We start from the raw sequence: 25,323 nt of genomic DNA on the forward strand, positions 1-25,323 counted from the left end.
GGACTGAAAGGTGAGCGCTCACCTCACTGTAGAGCCGGTTTGTTTCTCTGGACCTGGCTGCTTTCATCCTTCGTCTCTGCTGCTGTGAAGCCTCCTTTTCCATTTTCTTCTTCTTTAAAACATCATATCAAACAACATATCAAGCTTATTTGTTCGTGGATCATTAAATTGAACTTCAGGATCATTAAAGCCCGATCATGAGGTTTGTTTTCAGTTTCCTCAGTTTAGTTTTTTCTTAGCTTTAAGCTAGATGAGAATGAAGGGGACATCAGACAAACACGATACCTGTAGAAGGTGGAGATCCTTCGCTGGTTTGTTTCAGCACTTTTCTTGATGAGCCCAGATGCAGTTCACCTCAGAAGTCCAATGGTACCTGTGAACAGCTCCCTCTAGAGATTAATACAGCATCAACAACATAAAGAAAAAAGAGCTCCTGTGATAGAGGGAAAAAAGGAGCAACAGGTTTTTAAATAATGAAAAATTAGCCTGAGGTTTGGTCAGAATAAGACTAAACAGCAGAGTTTTGTCCAAACCTGTGTTCAGTTTATTGTTTAAAGGCCGTAACTAAAACACATGCAGTTGTACAATCTGCAGCTGATACACACGTGAATCACAACAAAGTAAAGATGGTTTTCATCTTATATTTGTTTATGTGTCATCACATTTAAACATGATGTTGTAAATGAATGAACCATAATAAAGGTGGGAATCACCTGACGACCCAGAGAAACAACAAGAAAACCTCTAGTGAATCACACAGTGAGCATCGATCAACCGTCACAATAAAGCAGAAGGAGTGGCTCCATTCATGTCAACAAGTTCCAGGAAATAACTGAAATAACTACTGGCAGAAATATTTTGTTTTCAAGTTTTGCAAGAAAAGAACGCGAACAACGCTGCATTAACCAGAAGTTTCTGATCAGACATTCACTTTAACCAGGCAGCAGCAACAGCATCGGATGACTGGAATAACCGTGGGAAAACATCTGGATTACACATTTACAGACGGGTTTGGAAGATTTTCTCAGTAACAGCCGGCAGGTTTAAGATGTGCAGATTTACACAGAGCTTCTGCAGAGTTCAGAGAGTTCAACTTCATCAAACATCAGAGGATTAATAAACTGAAACGGCCCAAGTTTATTTATCATTATGTCCTGTTTTAGCACATCCAGCTGATGAGGTTACTAGAAATATAAGACTTAAGTTATGACAGGTTAACATCGTTTAATCATTTCTGAAGATCTGCAGGCATCCTGGGAAAGTTGATCTATTTAAGAAAACTCACGTCCTCAGTTTCTTTTCCAAACAGATGCAGTTGGTGTGAACAAATCCTCTGACCTACATTCACCACACGTTGGTCGGTACCTGAAAATATACATCAGTCCACTATGACACCACCTTTAACTGTGATCTCAATAATCAACGAATCAACTGAATTTACACATTTCTGATCATTTGAGCTTCAGAAAGACAGATGCTACACAGGTGTACTGGACTGAATACAACTGAAATGCAAAACAAAAGTCCCACCGACCTTTCAGTGCGTCTCTGCTTGGTTTGGACGGGAGTGAAGTGTGAGCTGTTACCTGTCGTCTATACAAACAGCCAGATGTGCTAAGACAAAGACACACGACTGACATGAAGCATCTTGTGATGTTACATTACCCCAACAGTTTGACCCATTTCCACATCATGTCGCTCCTTAAAGCTTTCTGTCACTGGAATCTTTGCACATTTGTTATCGTGTATCATCAGAAGACTTAACTACAATTAGCAGCTGATTGAAGCTGCTCAAAAGAGGAAAATGGTTTCTGGTTCTGCTAATACAACACGTTTCACAGCTACACGCCTGTTTACAGCAGCCAACTTCTGTCACACTGTGGCGATGAGGGATTAAAGCTGACGAAGCTAAAACAGCGACAACAGTCTGTTATTTATCACCACAGGGAAAATCACCCATTAAACCTGAACCTGAACAGTTTACTTATGAACAGAAATCACCAACCGAGGTGAGAACAAAGAGAAGTTCCTGCAGGATGATGCTGAACTCCTCCATCAGGCCTCTTGGTACAGACATGTAAAACCTCTACGACTCTCGTTCCATGAGTCTGTTTCACCGTCTTGTGTCTCAGTTATTTCCCGTCTGTCATGTGTCAAGTCATGGGACACCGAGCCAGTGGACCCTTTCAGTAATCTCAGGAACTATTTTTATCTCTAGTATATTTATCTTTCTACTCATTTAGTGAACCAGGCAACAAAAGCAGAACATGAGTCGGATCACAGTCTCAGGAAAACCGGAGCGCATTCTGACGTGGCGGTCGGCAGACGTCATGCGACTGTCAAATAACTTGACATCATTAAGGTAACTGTTGCTAAAACCAAACTAAACACTGACTAATGGCTTTTCAACGTGTCATTTCACAGTTATGAGTGTTTCAATTTTCAAATCAATTAATGAGCAACCTTGAAAAATGTGGTAGAAACAAGCAGCTGTTTTGTTTTGCTCGTACAAAGTGACGCACGCTTTGAAATCGAGGTATCAGTGTTTAAACTGCAGGTTTAAACACTGATAAAGTACAAGACTTGATTCTTTTTAAACTCTCAGATTTAATTTGACTGAAAAAGACTAAAGAGACATGTTTAACCTAGATGAGCCTAGACAGACAGGTATCAGGAAAGAAACTGATGAACTTTCTGCTTCTGCAGAAAACATAATTTAACATGCAGCAGTTTCAGGAAATGGAATGTTTTACTAAGTAATTCTGTTTTTAACAGTTGTACAGAAAAACATTGACTCTTGCAAAGTGAAAGCAAAAAAGAAAATGAAACAATAAGATGAATAAAACAGTGACAGAAGGTGAACAGTTAACATCTTCTGCTCTCAACAGTTTAATGAACCAATCACAGCCCGGGGATGTCAGCTGAACCAACAGGAAGTGACAGGACATCTCTGAGCAGGACGGCAAGGTGGATATAGAAGCCGCAGAAGATGATGAAGATGAGAAGCTGCAAACTTTTCTTATCCTTCTCAGTCAGATTTCTTGTCACTGCTCGCCTGCAGACAGAGAAGAGGGAAGTAAAAACATTTTTCAGATGGTCTGAAAACTGTAGAGAAAAACGCTGCCAGCAGACAGAAAAAAGCCAGATTTATACATACGACTGTCGACAACTAGAAATAAAAAAATGTATATACTTGCAGAAGGAATTCAATGTGGGAAAAATTACCTGCAGACACAGAATAGCGCATAAAACACCTTTTCTAAGTAAAACAAATGCCTGCAGACAGAGGTCAGGGCAAAAAAAAAAAAAAAGTCAGAAAGACTGAAGAAGACGACAGAAACTCTTCTTTCAAATAGAAATCTAAAAAAAAGAAACAGATGAAATGTTTTCCATTACTAAAAAACAACATTAACAGACTTTCATCCTTCAGCTTTAGTTAAATTTGATTATCGACTTCAGGCTGAAGTTGCACGATTATTTCTACACGCAGCTTACAGAATAAGACTATTGTCTTTGTAAAACAGCTGACTTAGTTTCCATTAATTTAACTTTGGAGGTTACTCAGAGAAACCCAGTTATGTAAGTAACCATGGAACATGCTGACCTGCTCTTTACATGTGTTTATTCTTCTACAGCTGCTTTGTGTTAGTTTCAGTTTCAGTCTGTTTTAAATAAGCTGCGTTTTCGGGGGGAATCTACCTGGGAAAATCAGGTTTCCCTAATTCCCTACCTCGATCACAGTAACCAGGTGTCAGACTGACATATCAGCAGCTGGAGACAGACAAAAGTGCTGTAATCAGTTCCCAGTACAGTAAACCCACTGCCCGAGTGCCTGTCTCTAGAAGAGCTGTGTAACTAAAATGTATTATAACCTTATTACTACACTAAAGACTAGTTGTTCCTCAAAGAGCTTCAAACATGCAGACTGTCTGATCCAAACCCAAGCGGCTCTTAAATCCGAAGCAAAGACAAGATCATCCCATTGAGCGAAGCTCAATATTCACTGTACTTCCTAAAAATCTGCAGAAGACAATGTGAATGAAAGCTCGTGCCAGCCTCCGTTTCCTGCTCTAACCTTGATGCCACCACTGTCCCCACCCTCCCACCCCCTGTCAGAGATCAACAGCTGGTTGCAGATTGAGAAACGTCATTGAGGTGACTCAAACTGACTCAGAGGAAAAAGCGATGCAAATGTTTTATTATTAATGTATTAATGGGAGGAAAGTTGCATCGCTCCACCCAGATCTGATTCTCTCTTCTTTAGAAGTGATAAGTCACCAGAAAGGGTGGTGCTGGTCATGTTTTCTGTTTTCTCAGCTTCACTTTAATTATCAAACACAATGATCTTACAGCTACACTGTGATCTGTTAGAAACAAGACAGTCCCTCTTCCTACCCTGTTTATACAGGATATATAAAAAGTCATGAAGTAAAGCAATAACAGAAACACAATAACAGTAACTGAAGCCAGATATCGTATCCTCATGCACCGTAGGCTTGTTCCATTTTCCGAGGTCTTTGTGTGCGTTACCTGCAGCTTGCTGTGCTCGTCCAGCAGTCTGTCGTACTCTCTGGTCAGGCTCTCAGCCTGTTTCTTCATCGCGCAAACGTCACTGTCTGACTTCTGCAGCGCTGGAAAACACCAACAACAAGCATAAGACGTGTTGGATTTTAACTTCCTATTTACAGTCCTAGATCTTTTCCTTTTTCCAGATTTTAAAATCCATCCCAGCACTGTGACAAGCTGACGCCGCAGGCTGACACAGTACTGGGCATGAGTGCCCACTGCTTACTGTTGCTTTGAGTATTTAGTTTTTATGAGTCTTTCACTGACACTGGTACTGGTACTCAGACATTCAGATGGTTATACTGGATGGAAAAAGAAAAGTATGTCATGTATGTACTTAAGTACTTTAAGTAAAACAAAACAAAAACAAAGTAAAAGTACTATCGCTTATGGTAAAAGAGAATCAGAAAGATATGTGACATTACTGTATTGTTACTGATCAACAATGAGACGTGCTGCTGCATTTTGGATCCTCTGGAGGTTTGATGGTGCAGCCGGTAACACGGTCAGTAAGATATGAGCAGAGACTGAACAATGAGTTGTGTTGTATAGTCTAAAAAGTAGAGTCTGATCTTTGTGATGCTGAAAAGAGCTTTTATCTAATTGTTTGTAGATGAACTGAGGAGTGAAGCCGAGCAGCCAACTGTAAACTGCAAAGTTATTGGCTGTAAACCTGGACATTAATTGTAAATAAACAAATCCAGTATTTGTGTCCAAACCTTCAGTTTAAAGCTGATGGTTCACACTTTGAGCAAACCTAGATTGTTTCATTTCAGATTCAGTGTGGTGTCATACGCAGCCAAAATTAGAAAACTATAGCTGTCCAAACACTTATGGACTAGCCATCAGTTTTTCTAGGTGGTGCCCAGCTCTTCCTACATGTTCTGTACGTTCTGCTTCACCTCACTTCTCATCTTGTTTATTTTTCCTATTCCTCACCTTTCTTGCTGGTCTCCAACTCCTCCTTCAGGGCCTTCACCTCAGCTTTCAGAGTCTTGTTCTCCTCCTGAGGTCCTGGACCCTTCTTCCCGCCCTCCGGCACCTCGATACCAGCATCACGCAGTTTCTGTTGAAAGAGAGAAAGAAGACGTGTTAATCGTGTCGATTCTTATATGTAGTGTGTTTTATTGTTGTTTTAATGGGTTATTATAAGACCCAGCCCTCCATAGATCTGGACTGAGGAGAGGCTTCTGTCGAGACACTTTGCCATGAAGCCCAGATCAGCGGAGACCTGCTGGGACAGTTATCCACAGTCTCCACACTGGATCTCTGGAGCCTAGTCAGAGGAACCATCAGATTCTTGGTCACCTCCGTTACTAGAGCCCTTCTCCCCCAGTAGTTTGGCGACCGGCTTTTGGAAGAGTCCTGGCTGTGCCAGACATCTTCTAAATTTATCACAGGTGTAGAAACAGCTCAGCAACGACCAAGAGAAAATCTCAGCCAAATTTCAAGTGTTGTTTCAAACGCTCTCATTACTTGCCATTGTGATCTTTCAGTTTTCCTTTTTCATACGTTGCAGATTAATGAGAAAAACTAAACAAAACAAGCTTTAAATGATTGTAGTATCAGGCTGCAACACAACGAAACGGAAAAGAGTGAAGAGGGTCTGAGAACTTTCTGATTACACTGTATGTGAATGTTTCCAAGAGGCTATGTAGTGACTATGAAACACAAATCTCCCTCTGGGACAATAAGACTATCTGCAGTATGTGTCTGACATATACACTGATACAAATATAACTGCAACAAACCAACATTAGCTGATACATCGTTCCAGCTCTATTAATAATATCCAGCTCATCTTCCATCACTGCAGCCTGTGTATCGCACTAATCAATGGATTACCAATAAACAAACAAACAAAAACACTGATCCATGACAGTTGTTTAGTGCAGATATCCTTTTTACTTATTTACTTTCATTTATTTTTATTTTTCTAATGTGTCACTAATACAGATGCAGAAATCAGCTTTAAACTTCTTGTCTAAAGTCTCCTGCGTTTGGTAAAGAGTAACAGGTGTTGAACCTCAGTCCCGACTTCAGTGACACACCAACTGCAGAAGATCCTGCTTCCTGATTGGCTGGCACGTGCCTGCTTAACTTATACGTGGAGATCTCAGACATACATCTGTTCAGCAGCTGTAAATAATGTTATAAATCAGTGACCGTGGTCTAATATTTCTTCTGTAAATTAAAGTCAGAACGATGTGTCAATGCTGGAACAATGTGTTTTATAAATTCAAGTTTTACTCCAGATTCTGGACGTTAACATTTGTTCGTCCTACAGTATTTTATAGCTGATTATGATCATGACTGCAAGTTAGTGTGTGCTGGCAGCTGTGGGGATGACGGAGCGTTTGCTATTGACACCTGTCCCTGTCAATGTGACTACCACTACAGAAATAGTGGCACTGGCGGCTTGGATGAATTCAAGTCTGCAATGTATACACACACACACACACACACACACACACACACACACACACACACACACACACACACACACACACACACACACACACACACACACACACACACACACACACACAAATACCTGTTTCTCTGACAACACAGTTAAACAGCAGGTCAGGATAAGACTGGAGCACAAGGAGCACATCTACGATTCCAGTTAGTTCAAATATTTTTGGTGATTTAAGGCAACAGTATTCTGGAAATTAGGTTTGAAAAATAAGAATAAAACAGAGTGGCTGCATTACGTTACAGGTTTTTTATAGCCTTATTATTGCTACCAGGCTGGGGAATATTTTTATAGAAGTCCTTCAGAGTCGGTCTCTTTGTTTAAGTTCACTAGGACATCAACAATCGGTTGTTGCTTATAAATATTATAATATGTGATAGTTTTAGTCACATTTATACTGAAGAGGAAGTGCACACCTAAATACTGCACATGACAGAGCCACAACTCAACCCTGATTTATTCTGTCACCTCACATCTGACATGTTGGAGAGTCTGTTTATATTTTAAGGGTGTGTTGGATTAAATAAACTGATCTTTTTTTTTATGTAACTAAAGTAAAGTTAAATGTACAATGCTCTCTGAAATGTAGGGGAGTAGTACTACAGTATCAAACACTAGACAACTGAAATACTTTAATAAAATACATTTGAGTAAAAATACTTCTTATTTTCTTCTCACCACTGAAACAGAGTGATGCTCACATTGTTTAGAAACTACTCTGAATGACTTTAGCTGATTAAAGTGTCACTGTGGTTCAGCGTGACGGAGTGAAACAGCTGCTGAGCTTCAGACCTTTAACTGAGGAGGCTCGGCCATAAAACCCTTTTTTACTGCTCTGTGAACCGACTCCAGCAGCACGAGGTCTTAGGTTCAGAAAGGCCACAAGACCTCGAGGATCCTCATTCAGCCAGTGCAACACTGAGCGTCAGCCTCACAAATGAAGACAAAGTCCAAAGTGGCATGTTTGGAGCAATTTCTGAAACGTTTAAAAAACACATGAAGTATATAATTTAATATGCAGATGACTCAATTCTGGCTTCACATAAAGTTCAGAACAAATTAAACTGAATCTTGAGCAAAGGTCTTGGTTTGATTAAAAACTGGTAATAAGCTCACAATAAGCTTTCTCTTAGTAAAATGTGCTCGACTGGGATCACTTTAATCATTCAGTCTTTTCCTGCTAAACCTTCTGTTTGCTATTTATGGTAAATTCAGTGGCAAGAACCAGAAATCATAAAATGATAAAACTCTAAGGTTGCTGGTTAATTCTTTTGTTTTGAGTTGTTAAGTCAGAGTTGTGTTGGGTTTGAACCAGGAGTTCAAACAGACAGACAGCTTGGGTGTGACCTATCCATGCCACTACAAACCCAGAACGGCGAGTAACTTCACAGTTTTGCAGAGTTAGAGAAATTCATGCTCATCAGTATAAAACCAATACGTGCTCGCTGTGCTCATGGTGTCGAACAAACCAGAACTAAACGGAGACGTTCTCCACCAGAACACCCAATCTAACAACTAAACTGTGTGCTCCTGTTAGTGGTGCTGATCCTGTGTTTTGTCCTGGTCTGATTTCCAGAGCTAGTACTGATATCAGTGGCTTTCCCCTGCAGAGAACAGTGAACATTAGTCATTTAAAAAGAAATCAGGTTTTTCTACTTGGAGTTTAGTTTCTCTATAGTTTTCAAATACAAGACTAGTTATGGAATTTTCTTTGTTTAGCAGCTTGAAATGTGATTACAACTGACGTCAGAGGGAGCAGGTGGTCTGAACGAGGATCATGTTACTGGCCTTTACAGTAACATCTATCACAGGCTGGCGGTGATGTACATCTGATGCACCACCACTAAACCCAACCCTAATCTAATCCTGATTCTAATTTCTATTAAACTGCCCCTGAATGTGAGGAACGAATAAAATGTCATCACCACAACGGTACCGTATCACCATAGAAATACATCTACACACATACAGAGGCAGCTGAGTCATCTTCAGCGGCTGTAGTAAAATAGTGGCGGTTATCAGAGTCACGTGCATTTGAGCTTCTGCGGGTCTCTGCAAGTCAACATGAACTAAACTAACCTTATGAGGCTCATGGTTTCATATCTTCCTCACACATGCAAAGAAGAGGGATGTGGATGATCCACATCCCCTACGGGCTGTAGAGTTGTTTTCCCAACAGCAGAGAAAAAGCACCGCACCCAGAAGGAATGACTTCAAAAAACATGGTTGCACAATAAACTTCTACCCGCTGTTAATCAAACTATTGTCAGAAAGAAAGGACAACTTCATCAAATCACATGTACAATAAAAACGGCAGCATTGGGGTGTGTGAGTTTTGAGACAAACGATTGGTGCATTTGATGGGCGTAACTCTGGCACATTTCTGTGTTTTGTTTTTCTGAATGAACGTGCGTGTGAGTGTAAATATTTTGTGGTAACTAGGGTTGGGTGAAAATGAAAAAAGAAATCCCAATATAACAATGATAAACTGATGAGTAAGTCTCAAATAAATTCATCTGCTCTGCTGAACAAACATTCTGTTAGACCACAGAAGCTGGGAAAGGTAAAAAAAAAAAAAAAAAAAAAAAACGTACGTGAGCAAAGTCAGACGCTTGCAAGAGACAAGGAAGTAAGACAGGTCAACATGACTTCACTGGAAATGGATCAGATTTCAAAACCAGCAGTGATATCTGGTGTAAAATATACTGATGCAACCTGTTAACACTGACTAACCAAAACAATAATTCCTACGTGATTCCTGACATGGATAGTAGATTTTCAAATGAAACAGAATTAAACATTGCTGTGGCCAGATGTTTATTTCATGTTTTGTTGTCGGATTGTTGTGGCTTAAAATAACTTTAATCTTGCATATTTTTTAATAAGTGAAAATTACAAAAAAGGTGAAAGTTTTTACATGAAAAATAAAAGGCAAGATATTTCTTCTTCTTGTAAATGGACCCCTCATTTGCGTTTGCTTGTCTGTGTTTTACATCAGCAGCTGTGGTTCTTTGTGCATTCAGGGACAGTACATACTGTAAGTCAAAATTAATTTGCTAATCATAATATTGCAACTTAAAATATTTTTCATAGAGCAGTTGAACCGTTCTGCAGTTCTAGGCTGCTAACATACAAAGGGAGAGTTCAACACAGTAACTGTATAATGATGATTACAGATGCATTTTGATTTCAGGGGTGAGTTGTGATGACTGTAAATAAAAACTAAACTGTCTTCTGAATCTTATTAGAACAGTAATCCACAATTGTTTTAAAAACTGACGAAGTTTCTAAACTTTAAACATGTTAACAACTTATGGCAGTGTGAACAGTCAGAACTGTGGAGTTGTTATGGTGTTTCATCAATGTCAAAACTAGAAGGTGCTAAAATACAAGGAGTAAAAAAACAAACAAACAAAAAAACAACACTGCAGGTTTTAACATACTGCATTAATAAATATCCCACTCAAGAGCGCAAATGTGACGCGTGTAAGCACCGAATATAGAGTTGCATACACGTTTATTATATTGTGCTCTAATTCTATTAGTTTTATCTCTCAAATGTCCTTTTACCTCTTGATTTGACAGTTTTTCTTTTGCCCCAAGTTTTTTTACACTCAGCTGTTCTCTTTGCTCAACTGACAATTTTGCGCTTGCGGTTAAACGGAGAGGTGGTTAAGGCCGTTTGGAGTGTGGGAGTGGGTGGCGTTGCAGCCAATTCTATCGGCTGAAGGCTTTGTGGGAGGGGCGCAATTCTTTACATGAAGACTTTGATAAAGGCAACAACTGGCCTAATAATGGTATGTGTTCAACTTGTATGAGGCATAACAGATAGTAGGTGTGCAGCTAAACTCATTGACTGTGAACAGCAGACCATAACCAATCACAGCACAGAATGGGTAGAGGGACGAAGAAATATTGACCAGGAGGAGTGGACAGCCAGAGAAAGTTCAAGGATGACGCCTACATTTACCACCAGAGACCATCTCACTTCACAGCAAACTCATTGTATGCAATCATTTCCAGAGTTGTGTTGGATGCCCATGTTCAGGTTTACATCGTTTTCATCTGCTCCCATGATTTCCTTGTCTTTGTCTTAAATCTGCACATTGGCAAATCTAATTCTAGTCCCTTTTTCAGATGATGTCCCACCACCAGCTTAGTGGCTGTGATCAGATGATTCAATAAATTACAAAAGACATTCCCTGTGGTGTTTTCACAGTTGTGTTGGAGAACACTGTCAAAAACAAGGTAGGTGTTCAAGGTATTTTTTTCTTTGCTGACCCTCCACTGTGTCCCGCACTAATCTGTCCTTGACAACTTCCTATAAGAGTTAGCCAAACATGTTTAATTCAATTTTATTTGTACTGCGCCAAATCACTGCAGAAGTCATCTCAAAGCACTTTACAGTGTTAAAGGTTTCAGACCTTACAGAATATAACTGTATACAGAATTATATAGAAAACACAACAACCCCGCTCTATTTGTTTGGAGATTTGTTTGGTTTTTGCTGCTTTGTACAGACGCCAGGTGACAGTGTAAAGTAAAATGTACATTTTTAACTGGTTGCATAGCCTAGACATGTTTAGTATATACCCTGTCTGCAACATTCTGTCATTCATGTCTTCTTCCGAGCGCAAAAATGTCAGTCTAGTGCAGAACAGCTGGGTGTAAAAAAAACACTTGCACTGTAAGAAAAACTATCGTATATGCTTCTCCACTCATGAGCAACGTGTGCGCTCGAGTGGGAAATTTATGAAATATATTAAAACCTGCAGTGCTTTTTTTTTTTTTTTTACAACTTGCACTTTAGTGCTTTCTAGTTTTAGCATTGATGTGACACTACAGTTAGACAGTTAAACAGTTTTTTCATCAGTTCTGGGTCAGCTTTTTGTGAGCCTGGAACCTGTGAAAACCTCATTTTAAATCCTGTTCAGGTATCGACATCACTATTAAAGCAGCTTTTGTTTCAGCAGGAGCTGAGTCACGATGACTGGACTCAAGACGTCTCAGTACTCGTCCAAACTGCTTCTTCAGTTTGCAGTGGTGGGAAAGTTGTGCTGGTTTGACTAGACAAGGAATTCTTGGTGAAGGCGATCCATCGATCCATCGTACTAGTTTGAGTATTTTACATCATTAACAAAATTAAGTGTTTTTGCTCAGCACCTTAAGTCAAATTAAAGTAAATTGGCACTTAGGTGACTTAGGGAGTTCTAAGCATATAACTAAACAAAGCTCTTTGAAAACCCAGTGAAAACCCCCCCCTCAAGGAGGTCATATTGTCACGATCAGTCATTTTTGAAAGTTTACCAGCATCTGTGACTTAAAGACAGCGGTTTCTCAACTTTCTGAATCACTCCAACATTTTATCAAGACTTTTCCTGATTTCTGAGTTTGTGGTTGATGCGATTAATTTCTGTCTGGAAACGCTGAGATGTTGAGGACAGGATTGGACAGGACAGTTGCTGAAACCTGTAGATCTTTCGTGGCTGTGAGAAAGTTGGTTTAGTGGTGAAACAAACACAGCAGAGATCAGTTTAATAAACCTACTTTAAGTCATTCACGTTGCTGCAGAACTACTATGCATGTGAAATTTTTCCTGGAAACCAAACCTGACTTGAACCACAACCATGAATCAACCTGTGGGTGTGTGTGGTTGTGTGAATGCTTGTCACATGCACATGAAGCAATTTCTGCTTTTAGCATCGGAGTGCTCGGTGATCTCTTCACCCTGGACAAACCCGGGTCCAATTACCAGGGAGTGTGTGCACGTCCACACAGCAAAATAGACTGTGTGTTAAGGTGTTACTCTGAAAATTCAGTGTTTTTGGTTCAGTTCAGCAGCTGCAGATCAGTGCTGTGACAACAAATGTTGTCTTTGTGTGTCCGTGTTACGGGATTGGTGAATAACAGAGGAAGAGATGCTTCTTTTTAAAACACCCATGGTCGACTTTTTCATATCACCCTTTTCATCGGATCCAGTCTGAATTTTCTACCAACAAACTGCAGCGTCCAAAAACACGACTTGGTCCTGAGTCTTTGGGACAAATGTCTCAAATCTTTTTGTATTTTTCATATAATTCATTCACAGTAATGTGGTGTGTGTGTGTGTGTGTGTGTGAGAGAGTCACCTCTTGCAGCAGCTCGTTGTCCTCCATGTATTTCTTGGCAGCTGTGCTGGCGCCCTCTGCCTGCTTCTTGAAAGCTTCATTTGAGGCCAAAAGTGAGGCCTGCTGGGAGAGCAGGGTGGCCAGACGACGCAGCAACCTGCAACACAAACACACACATTGTCTAGTCAGTACAGACACAAAGAAATACAGTTTACTATCTTCTTTCAGTATTTTAATAGAACGATTTGTGCACCATCAATTTTTAAATATCTGGTTTTGTGCTTTAATTTGTTCCACTATTCTTTTTAAAAACTGAATATCTCAGGAACAAGCTACAAATAAGTTTTATTGTCAGATTTATTATGAACTTCTATTCATGGACATGTGAGACAATAAAAAGGAAGCAGCAAATTGTCACAGCAAGTGATAATCATGTGCACCACTGTGCTCATTAATCTACTGAACTGGAGCAGGAAAACTACTCTACACGATCATTCACACAGCAGAACAAAGCATTCACAGCTTCATCAGGCTCATTCATTACAAGATCAGCAACAGGTGTACGTATTTAAAGGCTCTTGTGGATTGGATATCACGTGGTCAACTGCAGATCACATGACGCATACTTGGTCAAGTATATTATCAGGTCCGAGAAGGTGGAAGCAGAAAATAGGCAGCTGCTACATGTCAGTGGGGCTAGGTCAGTAGTAGCTGCAATATTCTGATACCTCATTGGATGGTTGCAGCTGTACTTGGCACATCAGAGCAGACATACATAAAAACAACAAGCTGCTCGATGAATCGTACAGCTGCAGTGATGAAGAACAAGCACCTGAGAAAACCTGCTGCATCAGCTGTTACACATGTACGTCCACCTGTGGCTTGAATGACACACCACACAACCTAAAATAGTCATTCACATATAGTAACACACACACACACACACACACACACACACACACACACACAGTCACCCCTGACATTTCCCAGCTGAGGTGTGTGTGTTGCATGTGCTGTGCATGGTGTTGACAGGTGGTGATGTAATGGTGAGTCACACCAAGGGTGGGCAGGCCTGGAGGGGGTAAATATACAGAATTGCTGCCCCCGTTCTTATAAGTCAAAAGGTCAGTGAGGAAGTGTTTAAAGGACAAGACGTGATTTAGATGTTTAATTTAACATGACTTCTCTTCAGACTTTCTGTGGTGTTCACCTGATTAAATTTAATACCTCTTTCTTTCTCTATAATGTTAAAGCTGTACTACATGTTTTACAGTGATACCTGAAGATTAACGCTGGAAAACTAAATTATTTATTTAGTGCATAAACGTAACAACATTCATTCCACATTTCTTAAGGGTCACAGAAGGAACTTCCCCAACAATACTTCTGCGTTATCTCTGATCCATATTATTCTATTCTGATAGTTCAGCCCGTATCCTGCAGTAGATTACCGCTGGCTGTGTCCAGAGAGTGGGTTCAACCTCAGCAGCAAGTATCACTGTAACTCCGAGAGATGGAGACTGTTAACAGAGGACAGAATCAGCGCTGCTGAGGCTGATCAAGAGAAACTACAGCTGTGATGGAGCTGGTGATTGTGACTGCAGCCGTATCTGTGCTCCAGTTATTATTGTATTTGCTCAGTGTGAATAAACACTATACTCTAAACCAGGCCTGTGGATTGTGAATACAGACGTGCCTGTGCTTCAGTTGTTATGCTTCTGACTGTACCTGCTGTTTATGATGGTTACAACATCTATATGCACAGTGGCCGAGCACCTATTGGAGCTATTTTTAAAAGGAGTGATTAGCAATATATGCGTCTCATAACATGTCATTATATCTGTGTTCTCCCCTAATATATCCATTGTGGATGTGTAGTGACAAGTGTGTTAACTTATACATAACCTGACTGGACTGTTTGGATCATAAGGATTCATTAGTTTGATCCGCAGACATAGTTGAAGTCCAGCCTAAATAGGGACCTACACAAGAAACCACATCTGAGATCTGCAGTGACCTGTCCAGGCTGTACCCGGTTATCACCACGGCATTCTCCGTTACCGACAGTATACGTCACCATAACAGTGTATTAAGTTATACATAACCTGATTTGGACATATTACAGCACTGCAGTCAAATGGACACAGTTAATGGAGTCGATTTTGTCTATATAAGTTCATTATGGTTAATCAGAATCAAAACAACTGGAGCACAGATACGCCTACAGTCACAATCCCAGCTATAGTTTGTCTCAATCAGCCTCGGCACTGCCATTATGTCCTCTGTTAACTGTCTCCATCTCTGTTAGTTACAGTGATACTTGCTGCTCAGCAGCCACGGTTGAGGATGAGGGAACGCAAAAGTAGCTCTGAAAACTTTTCACGACCGTGACCCGGGGCTCCGTACTGTGGGCACAGTCCAGCGGTATATAATTCATAAAGATACAATTACTCAGTTAATGCAACCTGGATGTGTCCATTACTGTCCAGGAAGTAAATAAACAAAAAAAAAAATCACAACCAAAACAAACAGACATAAAACCTCTACAGACAGATATAAAACCTCCACAAAGAGACCCAACAACAGAGAGAAATTTTCATCTATTGATGCTTCCTGACAACTGCTGACAAACATAACAGCAAGCAGGAAAGACTGAAGACCTTTGTGAATAAAATGTCAAACTTTAATACCCACTAAAGCCTTTTGTAAAGAGAGCAGGAACCAATAGTCTGAAAAGACTGAAACCATCACAGATCAAGTAGTATGGAAGTAGCAGGCAAAAACCTCCGCGGTGGTCCAATCAAGGACATTCTGACATGTAATTAAAGTCGACAAATTTAGCTTCCTTTGATGTCGTTGGGGGTTTGATGTTCAGCCAAATTCCAAGAGAAGCTGCAGCTGCATAACAGTTGCACTAACAGAGAAAGAGCTAAGACAATGTCCTAATGTAATGTTTCTAACCTAAATTAAATCTTAACTGAGTCAGTGTCCACTGCCTCTGTTATTCCTGAAAACCTGATCTGACCTGAATATTAGCGCACCGGCTGCAGCTGTTAGTACCCGACTCGACTAGGGGCTCGGAAATAATTGAAGGGTGACCAAAACTGACATTCTGACTAAGTGATTACAGATCCATCAACAGAACTGGCTTCAAATTAAAGAGACTGGTGATATGGAAAACCAAACGTTTCTCTAAGAATGAGAAATGATTTATACACTGAATAATGGACAAAACAGACTGCTGTAGTAAAGGTTGTAAGTGGAACTGCCCCAATTAGCCATACTACATAAATAAGGTCATGAAGTGGGATTTCATCCAAGGTTTTAACTGAATTCAAGGAAAATCTGCAAAAGAAAGCAAATAAACTCAGGCTGCATCTACAGCCTTTAAGGAAATAACAGGAATTGTTTCACTGACATCAACAGTTAGTGGCGCTAACGGGAGCTAGTTAGTTTAATCTGGTGCCGTTAAACCACAGAAGAAGAAACTGGGCACGAGTTTTGGTCCGCTATTGTTTTTGGTCTCTTCAGTGAAGCCTTTCCCACCTTAGTTTACACGTCAAGTTTCTTTGTGGTATTTTGCTTGATTTCTTCATGTCATCTGTGTGAACTTCAGACAACACAGAACATAACACGGAACAGAACATACAGGATGTACAGAACCAGCACAAACTGATCTCGGCTTTTCTTTCCACATCGGTGTAGCCATGAATAACAGCATGACGAAGTTTCACCAGGTGAATGTGCCAACTATGAGCTGATCAAAGTTTAGGACATTGCAGACTGAGCTCTAAGTGTGCTGAGTGAAAATGTACTAGGTCAGGAAATGCAAACGTAACGTAAACAGGCAGCGCTTAACACTGTCGACTGAGTCATAAAAGTCTAACAGCTAATGTAAAAAAACAAACAAACAAACAAACAAAAAAAAAACACTTGTGGTCTCAGACCAACACTTCGGATCCTTGTGCATCACAGTTTCCAGTGCTGGCCTACTCGGCAGTAGTTTACTAGGTCAAAAAAAAGCAGATGTTTGACTGTCTCTAGGAGATGATGCTCTCAGATCCAAATATGGCGGTCAGTAACTTCACAAGCCTGAAATAATCTGATCAGCTGCCAGCTCTTCACCCTTTCCAAAAACTTGTGCTCCAGTTTTTCTTGTTGGCTCAGTCTGGAAATTCCTGAGTCACAGTCCCGGCTCACAGTGGACCGTCTGTCCAAGGACTCAATCGAAACGCTGGAGCATTTCCTCCTGTACTCTGTTTTAGCAGCTGCAGCACTACATGCCACACTGAGTCACGCAGAACACAACACAACACAGACTCAAACCGATGATGCTGCTGCCCTCTACAGCCCAGTTTCTCAGGTCTGAAGAAGGCACGACGCAAACAAGTATTTATCAAAGTCACACAACTCTCTAGTTTGGTTCACTTTCACTATTAATGCAATTTAGGTTTATTGGAGCAATTTACACACATGTAAAACAGTTCTGATCCTAAACTGGCCCACAACTGTGAAACAGCTGAATTCCAACAAGACGCAATACTGGGAAACAGCCTTTAAAACTAAGCTAACTGGTCTCAGATCCCAAACACGTCGTTGTTAAATAAAAACAGCTGATGCAGAGATTCTCAGATTTAACATTTGATAAGTTATTGTCGTACCATTCAGCTATCAGTATGGTGATAAAGGTGTCCCCAGTCCTCCCAGCCCCCTTCCACTATGCACTTTATGTTGACTGTGTCCGTTTTCCCTGTGTCATGTGCTTCTACAAAAATAATTGACCCCTGGGGACAAAGTAGTTATTGATTGATTTAATACAGTTTTAAATTGAGCATAAACTTTTGATTTTTGCTTTTTAAATCATTGCATCCTACTCTTATTTACAAGTTATACAGTGCCCCGGGTGCTTTAGAAACTGTTGTAAGTTAAGTTTAGTGAAGAACTTTCTCTACTGTTTTCTTGTTTGATCAATAACTTCACAGACCATCAGCCCAACAACAAGCTCTCTTCCAGCCAATCAGTTTCAGCCGATGTCCGACCCTGTCTGAGCAGTCAGCCAATCAGAGACGGAGACAGATTCACACCAGGATTTACCCTGTGTAGATTGTCAATGGAAACACACCAGCTGTTCATTCTTTCCATGCTACTGTAAAATTCCTCTGTATTTAGACCAGTCTGCCTGTCGCTGTGTGTGTCAGAGTAAGACGTAGTAAAGTGACTCGTTATGTAACCCATTCAGGGTTTATTCCAGCACTCGCCCACTCCTGCACCACCTCTGTGCCAGTGACAAAGTATGTATGCAGTTGTTTCAGAAACTGAGTACAGTTAATAGAACAACAGCATTTGTCTTCTTTCCACCAACTGAGATTCTGCTGTCTGAGACGTTGTCCAACTGTGCCATGAACTCACTATTAAACCTTTTGAGAAAAATAAATACTAAATTTACATTTAGCTTGAACAAAAAGAATGGACACGTAGTTTACCAGAACAAGCAATGTGGACCAGTGATAGGTCAAGCTCATTCACAATTCTATAAATGCTGCCGTCTCCCCCAAACACACTGAATCCAGTCAGTGCAGGAGTCTCAGCCACATGAGAGCATGTTTACTGAGAAATACCAGCAAAGGTTTGTGAAAAATCACTTTTTGGTTAAAAAAAAGCTTACAGACGGTCTGAAAGATTGCTAAATCTAGTCAGTAATCAGGCTATGTGGCCACTGCAGCAGTGCAAAATTCAGTATCAATACCGTATGCTTCCAAACATCAAATATTACCTCCCTTTGGACTGACAACACTGATCCCAAGCGACTTCATGTTTTTTTCATCTGAGGTCTAGAGGTCGTGTTATCTGAATATTTTCTGCCATTAACTGAGTTTTAATAACAATCTGACGATCCATCTACTGTAACTTCAAGCCTTTCACAAATGGGTGATATGTGTGCACAATAATTAACTATTGTCATGGTAATATACAGCCCACCTGTAGAACTGATTTTACTCTTAATTCGTATGTATTTTACACCTTTTACTTTTACTACTTACTTAAACCAATTCATGTGTCTTTGTCCACATAATGTAACTTCTGACATCTGATCAGGTCTGCATGCAGCCAAGAATTCAACTCTCCAGTGTGAGCGTGCCAACTGTGTGTGTGCGCACCAGACAAGTACACTAGATGTTTGTTTTGTGAACTGTAGCTATGTGCTGGTTATTTCCCATCCAGTCGTTCCAAACTTTTTTGCTTTTCAGCCAAAGACAACAAACAAAGAAGCTTTTTCTGCTGCTGTCAGATAACCTTAATGTTTCCTGGTGCATACGTTTGGCACATGTCTGTCTCTGGTTGTATAGATAAACTGTCATCAAAACGAATCGGGTCTGATCCCTGTGGAATTTTTGTTGAAAACTTGGTTTAGGGTTCCGTTTAGGGATAAGGGCACAGTGAGTGCCTTTACTAAAAAACAAACGTGTGTGTGTGTGTGTATCTTACAGGCAGAGCAGCAGTGCAAAGCCGGCAATGTACTCGTTCCTCTGAGCTCTGAACAGTTTCATGTGGATGTGTTCGACAGCTGTTGGATTATTGGTCAAATCCACCTTCTCTGTCACACTGTACTTCCTCACCTCACGAAAAGCATCTGCCAAGAAACACACAATAACGGACATGAGGAAGATGCAAGGAAATATTTTACAATTTTAACTGTGTGCTAAACAGTCCACATAACACATGTGAACAGTTTCTGGTGACCATGTAAATCGGGCTTTAGAAAGCTAATATAGTCGGTAAACAGAAACAATTACCACCATTTATTTATTTTGGGTCATTTTTCCCAGTGAACATAAAGATGTTCAGTGATAATGAAAACTACTGACACTGCTTCTTCAACACATACACACCAATGAGCAAGAAGACCAGGATGGCGATGGCCACCATGAAGTAAGTGTTGCCATAGTAAGCGATGACCTGGATGACACGAGACTTGAAGATGTTATTCCACCTGCAGGATCGGATGCAGAAGTATCAGTAGAAAGAAATGATGAAACACAGTACATTTAGAATTTGCACATAATATACCTGCACATACAAAACCCTCTATTGTAATATACCTGCACATACAATTGTCAACTTGTTATTTCTCGTTTACCTGTTCTATTTTTTTCTTTTGTTATTTCTTATTGTCTAGTCATTGTCATTCTCTAATGAAAACAAATTCCTTGTATGTGTAAACATACCTGGCAATAAAGCTCACTCAGATTGTGATTCAGTAGAAGATGGACTAAAATTAATTAATCTGAGGCTTTTGCTCCATCTTGTGGCCGAAAAGAAAAAAAAACAGGAAATATATTTTGACAAAAATAACCAGTAAAACCAGACTGGCCCTGTTCCAGAGTGATGGGAGCATCAGGGTAAGAAGAGAGGCAGGTTAAATGATGCACCCATCATGTCTAGTGTCTACAGTACAAGCCTGTGGGGGAAGTGCTATGATCTGGGGTTGCTGCAGTTGGTCAGGTCTAGGTTCATCATTTTCACACCACACCACAGAGTCCAGACCTTAATGGCACTGAGAATCTTTGGGATGTGCTAGAGAAGACAGACTTTGTGCAGCGTCCGACTGTCCATCATCAGTACAAGATCTTAGAGAAAAATGAAGGTAACTCAGGACGAGAATAAACGTGACATTGCAGAAGCTGATTGAAACTATGCCACGGTGAATGAGAGCTGTAATTAAAGCTAAAGGCAACAAAATATTAGAGTGTGTGGCTTTCTTTTGGACAGGAAGTGTACATGTACAGTTAATTTATGACAACATGCACAATTGACACTCCAAATCAAAAAACCCTGAAAAGATAATTTTTTAATGTCCAATAATTTATCTGCACTTTATCTGCAAAAAAGGTCACATCTAGTAGGGATCTTCCAAACATATAGTCTTTATAACACAATGCTTCTTCCTCTTTTCCAGGACGGGTTCTTTTCTGAGGAAGAACAGGAACCTGAAGGTTGGTACTAAAAAGATTGAAACTTAGAAGACATCCATCTAATGGTTGAACTAATACTGAAACGTCTTACTGAAAGTACATTAGGAACAAGTGTTTTAATGGTCACTACCAGTGAAATTATGCAGAATGTGTTTCACTGCTCACTTAAAAAATTGTGAACTCAGTTCTTTCAGACTCTTTTAAAACCATTTCTGTATACTGTATATGTATACAGGATAGTTTCCATTTCCACTGTATCAGAATCAAACTCATCATATAGCAATATCTGGTTCATGCTTGTATGTTGTTTCTTCATTTTAAACCAGTATTTTTGCTGCAGACTAGTGACTGTTAGCAGATATTTACTTTGTGAGTACATGTTCATGATTAGTCGATTAAAAATTTTTCTTCCACTATTGTTGATGACTGATTAAACATTTTAGCCATTTAACAGAACTAATCAAAGCTTCTTAGGTGTGATGATTTGATTATTTTCCTAACCCACTGTAAACTGAATACTTTACAGTTATTGGCTGTTGTAAAATAAAACAATTAAAACAAAGCTTTGAACAATCGGCTGTTTCAGTCAGCTACAGCCTGTAGTTGATGTGATCAGCAAAGCTAAAAATTAGAACATGTTAAACAAGGAGTTGCCTCACAAGTTTATAACTTATGTAGAACCTAACCAGCAGAACTGGATTTTATGTTATTACATAGCTCTAGCTCAGCACACTGAAGACTTTGGAAAACTTCAAATAGTCACTGTTCAGTCATGGTTTGAAAATCTGTCCCAGAGTTTCAGTTCCTCTGAACAGAAACCAAGACCAGTGCAGAACTGGAGGAAACTGGTTCAGTGGCATATTCTGTTTGAATCCTACATAACCGACAGTTTGTTCTGATTCTAGATCCTCATCTATATTTGAATCACTAATTTAATCCTCTCTGCAGCAGTATGGTTTAATAAGTTCCCTAATTAAGCTCATGTAAGACTGTCTGCAACTACACGTCAGTATTGGTGACAGTGTAATGACGTTCTTTACTCTCCATCCTAAAATCTTAAAACACTTTCATCAGCTTTTCAAAAGCGAAGTGACTTCTCTTTATCAGCAGTGTCTGACTCAACCCATGTGTAATAATTTCTACATTTCCAATAACAGGCTATTGCAGTAACGTTACTGCTGCAGTGTAGCTGGGTGAAAGTTGCACCAGATGCAGGACAGATATATTTATCAAGATGATTCATCATTTATCTCAGTGTTTATCATTGTAAGTGGAGATGGTTTTATTGTCCAGATCTAGAGAGTCGGTAATTTTAGTGAGGATGTAAATACTGATAAAAAAAACACACCAACAGCAGCTCAGTGAGCAGTGACATCTCCACTGTCTGATCTGAGTTAATGAGAGCTCTTCAGTTTCCAGTCAGGAGGTGTGATGTTTTCTGATCTGATCACATTCACAGAGCTGCCCTGTGTTTGAGAAGAGACTGAACTCTGCTGTTTAATTCAACAAGCCCCATCCTCTAAAGGAGCCTCTTTAGTAAAGTTAATGACTAAACAAAATTTAAAATTAAAAAGAGAAGCAGCACAGGTGAGAAAAGGACAGGTGTGTTCTGACCTCTTGGGTGAGATGAAGGGGATGCAGAGCAGCAGGACAAGAAAGACCTCAACATAAAGAAAGGTGGCCACTGCCGTCCACTGCAGACTCATCTTGACTCCTGAACAGGAAACACAAAAAACGTGTTCAACAGGGTCGAAAACCACACCTTAAAGTAGGTCAGGGGTCAAATAGAAGCTGACTTCAATGTGGATTAGACCACATTCCTGTGCAGTCACTTACTTTCCTCCCTCACTAACAGACCATATTTATTCTATTTAGTATTGTGAAGTAAAGCATAAATAAGACTTTATCATCACTCTATCAAAATGGAGTTGATACTGAATGAAAACAAATATTAGAACTAATATAAAATGGGGATATTGATCTATTTTTGTGTTGTGATAATTATTTAAATATACTTGACACAATTATCAGTAAAGTACTTTGACTTATGTTTTTAAATATCCTGACTTGTCTGATGTGATTTAGATGGCAAAATCTTCTTTTGTATTCATTTCACAATGAGTTTTCAACAGTGAATCAACTAAAGTGTATTTCTTAATATTCTCCTTATTTGACAGATATAATGTAAGGATTTGTAAGCTAGATCTGGTCTATTGGTGTCTAGATAAAGAAACAAAGTGAACTCATATATCCTTTTTCTTAATGACATTAAAAGCGAGTTTTAAACAGAGTTAAAGCTTTAACTTAGTTGTCTGACAAATAATGCAATGAGGAATCTCAGCTTTGTAAAAGGACAGTTATTTTCATTATCAAATCCCTGAATGTCAACGAAGAAGTGTCCCTTCTGAACAGGCATCTTCAAGTGTCTTGATTTGTCCAATAGTCCAAAATCCAAAGATAATCAGTTTCTATTACTCATGACAAAGAAAAGGAGCAAATCCTGACACTTTCTCTTGGTGCTGAATCAAACGACACTAAAACAATTGGATGATTATCCAAATGGCTGCTGCAGCTGTTTTCTAATGATCAACTAATGTCTCCAGCTCAGTTCAATCCTGTAATTCCACTTTAACTGCAGATTCAGAAGCTCACTTCGATCTTGGCCTGGGGGGTGTGGCGGCTCAGAGCAGCTGTGTCATGCAATGCTGCAACAACCCGCAACTCCTGTAACACGTCGCTGATGTTGTGAACTTTTTTAATTTACTGATAAACGGAGGGTTTTTTTATCTGAGTGTCACCAGCAACACTAATGACTCCAACTAGCTGTATTATGTACTATATTCATGTTTTAGTCTGTGACAGTTTTCTCGCTGATTTCGAACAAAAAATAACTTGACTTAAAATATTACGCACAAATAATCAACGTTCCAAATTCTTACGCTGGTTTATGATTTTTTTTTTATATTCTAGGCCTTATAACCTACTTCAGAATATGCCTTCTAACGTCATCCTCTGATCCCGTCTATTTCCTGCACTGTGACTGGCATTCCTAACACAATTAGCATTATATGGTTAGCTTGTGGGCTCCGTCTACTTACTGGATATCGGTTTGTTTTGGGTGAGATGTTCTATTACAGTGTTAACTGTGTAATGTTGCCCTTAACACGAACTGCAGCCTTATAAACTGTACATAACATAATTATTCATAACCCGCTACTTTCTGATAAAATCAGCGAGATAACTTCGCGCCACACGCCTAGCTAAACTGTTGACTTGTTATTTGCACGCTAGTGTAAGTTAGCACAATAAGCTCCAAGAGTCCGTGATAAAGTTAACCACTCATTATTACTCAGAGGGTCGCACTCACCGCAGAAGCTCCTCGGACTGAGAGAAAATCGGTTCACAGGCCGCGGCTCAGTCCTGAAGTCTCTGCTCAGACAGGTAAATTAGCCTGCTAGCTTAGCTTCTTTAAAAACACTGCCGACTTCCGGTGTTTAAAGCCACCTCATCTTGATCCTGAAACGTGATTGGCTAAACTGCTGAAGATGGGTGTGGCCATGACGTGGAAGCCCATTTGAAACAAACTTTATTTGCACACAGAAAGAAAAAGGTCTTTAAAAAGAGATCATTTCTAATTTCTAATATTATATTTATAATGTCACCATTAGAGACAGGTTAGTAAGCTTCCATTTAGTCTACACTAGTAAGAAATCTAGTTCAGCTTTCGAAAACTGTACTGTACTTCAAACTGTTTAACAAAAATCATCAAACTGATAACAAGTAAAACAAATTATAACAAAATATTATTGAAAAAGCCAAATGGCAGCAAAACAATTCAGTTGAGTGCATTGACATAAACCCAAAAGATAAAACACCCCAGTGTTCATGGGAAAGTGCAGGAATGTCAGCTTTGGTTTTCTAATATACAGGTGCTGGTCATATAATTAGAATATCTTCAAAAAGTTGATGTATTTCACTAATTCTTGTATATTATTAAAACTTGTATATTATATTCATGCATTCCACACAGACTCACATATGTCAAGTGTTTATTTCTTTTAATTTTGATGATTAGAACTGACAACTAATGAAAACCCCAAATTTAGTATCTCAGAAAATTAGAATATTACTTAAGACCAATACAAAGAAAGGATTTTTCCACACTCTAATAAGCTAATTAACTCCAAACACTTGCAAA

At 39.6% G+C, this 25,323-nt stretch overlaps 1 protein-coding gene across 1 annotated transcript; it reads right to left on the reverse strand.

The window, feature by feature from the left end:
* Window positions 1-285: 285 nt before the first annotated feature.
* bcap31 (B cell receptor associated protein 31) lies at window positions 286-24,634 on the reverse strand. Its single transcript, XM_026367815.1, has 8 exons — window positions 24,493-24,634; window positions 22,740-22,839; window positions 20,043-20,143; window positions 19,639-19,783; window positions 13,174-13,309; window positions 5,506-5,632; window positions 4,531-4,631; window positions 286-3,055 (listed from the first exon to the last, which is right to left on the reverse strand). Exons 2-8 carry the CDS (start codon window positions 22,829-22,831, stop codon window positions 3,029-3,031), a joined length of 729 nt encoding a protein of 242 aa, XP_026223600.1. The 5' UTR covers window positions 22,832-22,839; window positions 24,493-24,634; the 3' UTR covers window positions 286-3,028.
* Between the last annotated feature and the right edge of the window lie 689 nt (window positions 24,635-25,323).

Source organism: Anabas testudineus, chromosome 7, assembly GCF_900324465.2.
Source record: "Anabas testudineus chromosome 7, fAnaTes1.2, whole genome shotgun sequence".
NCBI lineage: Eukaryota > Metazoa > Chordata > Actinopteri > Anabantiformes > Anabantidae > Anabas > Anabas testudineus.

Bases quoted from the DNA above. Each gene is read 5' to 3' on its own strand.
- bcap31 (XM_026367815.1), bottom strand. From the start codon at position 22,831: ATGAGTCTGCAGTGGACGGCAGTGGCCACCTTTCTTTATGTTGAGGTC. The intron at 20,144-22,739 runs GTCAGAACACAC...CCGATCCTGCAG, and splicing joins CCCTTCATCTCACCCAAGAG to GTGGAATAACATCTTCAAGT. The intron at 4,632-5,505 runs GTGAGGAATAGG...GGTGTTTTCCAG, and splicing joins GTTGGAGACCAGCAAGAAAG to CGCTGCAGAAGTCAGACAGT.